Source organism: Trachymyrmex cornetzi, unplaced genomic scaffold (genome assembly GCF_001594075.2).
Source record: "Trachymyrmex cornetzi isolate Tcor2-1 unplaced genomic scaffold, Tcor1.1 scaffold757, whole genome shotgun sequence".
Taxonomy (NCBI): domain Eukaryota; kingdom Metazoa; phylum Arthropoda; class Insecta; order Hymenoptera; family Formicidae; genus Trachymyrmex; species Trachymyrmex cornetzi.
The window spans coordinates 3,147-7,043 of record NW_017300089.1 but is presented as its reverse complement, the minus strand read 5'-3'; the positions used below and the strand labels follow the sequence as shown (position 1 = coordinate 7,043).

At 32.5% G+C, this 3,897-nt stretch overlaps 1 protein-coding gene across 1 annotated transcript; it reads right to left on the bottom strand.

The window, feature by feature from the left end:
- Window positions 1–1,841: 1,841 nt before the first annotated feature.
- Window positions 1,842–3,439, bottom strand: Pglym78 (phosphoglyceromutase 78). Its single transcript, XM_018518508.1, has 3 exons — window positions 3,194–3,439; window positions 2,105–2,602; window positions 1,842–2,022 (listed from the first exon to the last, which is right to left on the bottom strand). Exons 1-3 carry the CDS (start codon window positions 3,291–3,293, stop codon window positions 1,856–1,858), a joined length of 765 nt encoding a protein of 254 aa, XP_018374010.1. The 5' UTR covers window positions 3,294–3,439; the 3' UTR covers window positions 1,842–1,855.
- Between the last annotated feature and the right edge of the window lie 458 nt (window positions 3,440–3,897).

Genomic DNA, 3,897 nt, shown 5'->3' with positions numbered 1-3,897 from the left:
CCTACATTTTATTGCATATTTTTATAGCTTATCTCGAGAGCTTTCCAAAACACTATAATAAAACATTTTTCATTAAGTATTTTTTGAGTTATAAAGGTTTGGACATTTTTCCAAAATGCATTCTTACTGAAAATATTAGAGGGATCCGACACTTTTTGATAAATGTATTTTCTTTAAACCAATTAATTGGTCTCATTATTCCGCGCACAAAAGTATTAAGGTTATGATTACTGAAAACTAAATAATATTTTACAAGATATTTTACATTTTGTGTTAAAAAATTGTTAACTTCAAACCTTTATAACTCAAAAAGTACTTAATGAAAAAATGTTTTATTATAGTGTTTTGGAAAGCTCTCGAGATAAGCTATAAAAATATGCAATAAAATGTAGGGGGTTCCATTTAAAAAAATAAGGTTGACCTTGAAATGACCTTAAAGGACATGGTCAAGATCAAAGTCAAGGTCATTATCTTACTCTTCGCTTGAAACCATACAACTTTGCTATTGGACATTTTTTCCAAAATGCATTCTAACTGAAGATATTAGGGGGGTCCGATACTTTTCGATGACCCTGTATAATAAAAGATGTATGAGACATAAATATGATTTTACTTTATTATATCATATAAACGTAAGAAAAATAAATAACGTTGCTCGTCTTTTATAACATTATGTCACTACTAAATATAATATAATAAATATGTATAAAGACTCTTGTTATCAAATAAAAATAAAAATTAAGTAAAGGGCATATAAGAGTCAATAATCAGTAAAACTTAAAAGTAAAATAAAGACATATAATATAATTACTCGATATAAATTCTTACAATATCTCGGTGGTATAATGTCTCGATTGTCTAATAATTACGTGTTTCGGCTACTTGATCGAGCCATCCTCAGATTCACAAAATATTAGATGTAAATGTAGTCGTAAAACGCAGCAAACGAGTGAATACAAAAACCATGATATGAATATTTAAGTTAGCAATCTCCGATTATTAGACAATCGAGACATTATACCACCGAGATATTGTAAGAATTTATATCGAGTAATTATATTATATGTCTTTATTTTACTTTTAAGTTTTACTGATTATTGACTTTTATATGCTCTTTACTTAATTTTTATAAATATAATATATTCAGTAAATGTGTTTTTTTACAGAGTATGCTGTTTTAAATAATGAATCTAAATACTTAGATTAATAAAACGAGGATTTTTTACTTAGAATTCTTTCTCTAAAAAAAACTTTGTCAAAGTGCTCGACTTAAGTTTTTATGATGGTTTTTCATTTTCTGATTGTGATTTAGATTTAATCTTACTTAATATGATGATAATGTAAAAATCGTGTTTTTCTAGTTATGATTAAATCACTAAACCAGAGAATGAAAAATTGGACTTAAATGGTACTATGTATACTTTTTTAAATACATAGCATATGTAATATATAAGATGCATTCTATTTGACACTCAATGTTCGCAAGCATTATTAACTCTTGTTTAACATTTGATAAACAAGAATGAAATAATTCCACGAGTATTGTGAGCATCAAGTGAAACACATCCACAGATATAGATTGAAAGGAATCTCACGTATTTTCAGACACACATTCTATAATATATACATATATATATATTTTTTAGTTTACATAAGAGGAATGCTTGTTAATTCAAGCAAGAATTCCATCGCTTCCATCGTCTCTCTTGAACTACATTCTCTCTCATAGTGTAAAGAAACTAGAGATTTATAAATATTTTTTTTAACAGATATACGAGTACAACAGATTTCTGCTTTTCAAACATTGACACATTAGACGATTTTCATTATTATTATTATTATTATTATTATTAATTTATTTGGCCTTTCCTTGCGCAGCAACTGCGGCTATCGCAGCCTTAACTGTCTCTTCATCACCCAGGAATTTCATAGAAACGACAGGCTTGAAATTCTCATCCAATTCGTACACAAACGGGATACCGGTTGGCAGATTCAGTCCCATAATTTGTTCATTGCTCATTTCTAAAAAAAAAACAGATTTATACATATTTCATAAATTGTTATAATTACAAAATAAATGAAATAATAAATCAAAGCATCTTACCATCCAAGTGTTTCACTATGCCACGTAAACTGTTTCCATGAGCGGCTATAATGATCCTCTTGCCCTCTTTTAACTGTGGAATAATTGTATCGTTCCAGTAAGGTAACGTCCTCTCGATGGTCAATTTGAGGGACTCAAACTTCGGGAATTCGTCAGGTTTTGGCCCATTGGCGTAACGCGCATCTTTCACTATTGTGTCATAATATTTGTGATCAGATTCCATTGGCGGTGGTGGTACATCAAATGATCTCCGCCAGATCTGCACCTGTTCCTCTCCGTATTTGGCAGCAGTTTCTGCTTTGTTCATACCGGTAAGACCACCATAATGTCGTTCATTCAAACGCCACGTCTTATGAACAGGTAGATCTTCTTGACCAATTTCCTTCAGGATTGATTTGAGTGTCTCCTGTGCTCTTGTGAGTACTGATGTATGAGCTATATCGAATGTATAGCCTACATCCTTGAGAGCTTTTCCCGCAGATACAGCCTCATTCTTGCCTGCAAGAAGATTTCGGATATATAAATAATTTTTAATTTAATTTTTAATCTTTTGTATTCTTATGTAAAACTGGACTTAACATGCTTTTTATAATAATCCGATGTATAGTTCTTCCAACATTTAAATCACTATCCAATCAGTAAATTCTTAAGATTTCTATAAATTCATTCAACCAATAAAAATTTTTGTATTTATGTTAAACGAGTTGATTAGATGAAATTGATATAATACTTCATCTTCATTCATTTATGAAGAATAATTTGAATATTACAAAGGCTTAATAAAATTTTTTAATCCAATTTTAATCTAATCGTTTAAGATGTCAAATGTTAAAATATTTATTAGTGTGCACAAATGTGTGTGCACACAATACAATTTGTCAAAATTAAAATATTTATAATGAAAGATTTTTATCATGCGTATTATATCAGGTTTTAACGTGATTTAATATGATTTAAGATGTACGACTGCAGTACGTCAACAATGTCATTCAGAGGAGACTCGAAAGATTCGCGTGAGATTGCGCGACCTTTCGCCCTTGAAAATGGCGAATTGGACGAACGCAGTTATATCGGGCGACATTTACGCACCCTTGTCCGACAGATTGGCGTCATACCACCCGCAGAAAAGGTTCAACTTATTCCACTCGCTCTCGCCGTGACGAACCATAACGATCCTGTATTTCGACATCTTTTCTGTGAGAAAGTACTCGCGTAGTTCAGATAATTTGGGCACAGAAAGAAGCGCACAGCGAACACAGTTCGATACGGTTCTTCTTCGTCAAAACCCCTCAAACCCCTGTATAGTTTTCCGATTCTGTTTACGGATCACAGTACCATGCGTAAGGCTGCGTTCGGTACATCATCCGAATATCTCTGTGTATCGTTTTATCCTTGTTGTTCACCCAATGTTAAATAAGGATAAGGTGATATACAGGGGCATCCGGATGATATTTCCGAACGCAACCTAACTTGATCAAAAAGATCTAAAGCCAGCGGCACACGATGCTTTTTTTCCTGCTGGATTGCTAGCTGGATTTGCGTGCTTGCTGCCGTGTTGGCAACAGTGCTGGCTGTGCTATTGGCTGTGTTGCTAGTTTGGCTTCAGACGACGCGAGTTTTAGTACTGGCTGAGCAACTGGAATTTATTACAAGTACATAAAAATTCTTAACCTGAACCCTGAGGAGTCATGAAATTTACTGATAAATATTTTGGTTCGCGGGGAAGAGCAACGCTTTTTCTGCCAGATTCTTTCGTTTTATGAAAAATCGTCGATTGAGAATTAATCGCATGT

What these genes read in the sequence shown, in the direction of transcription:
- Pglym78 (XM_018518508.1), bottom strand. Translation starts at nt 3,293, where the DNA reads ATGTCGAAATACAGGATCGTTATGGTTCGTCACGGCGAGAGCGAGTGG. An exon ending in CGCCAATCTGTCGGACAAGG is followed by an intron (nt 2,603 to 3,193) that starts GTGCGTAAATGT and finishes ATCTTCTTGCAG; the next exon opens with GCAAGAATGAGGCTGTATCT. An exon ending in CATAGTGAAACACTTGGATG is followed by an intron (nt 2,023 to 2,104) that starts GTAAGATGCTTT and finishes TTTTTTTTTTAG; the next exon opens with AAATGAGCAATGAACAAATT.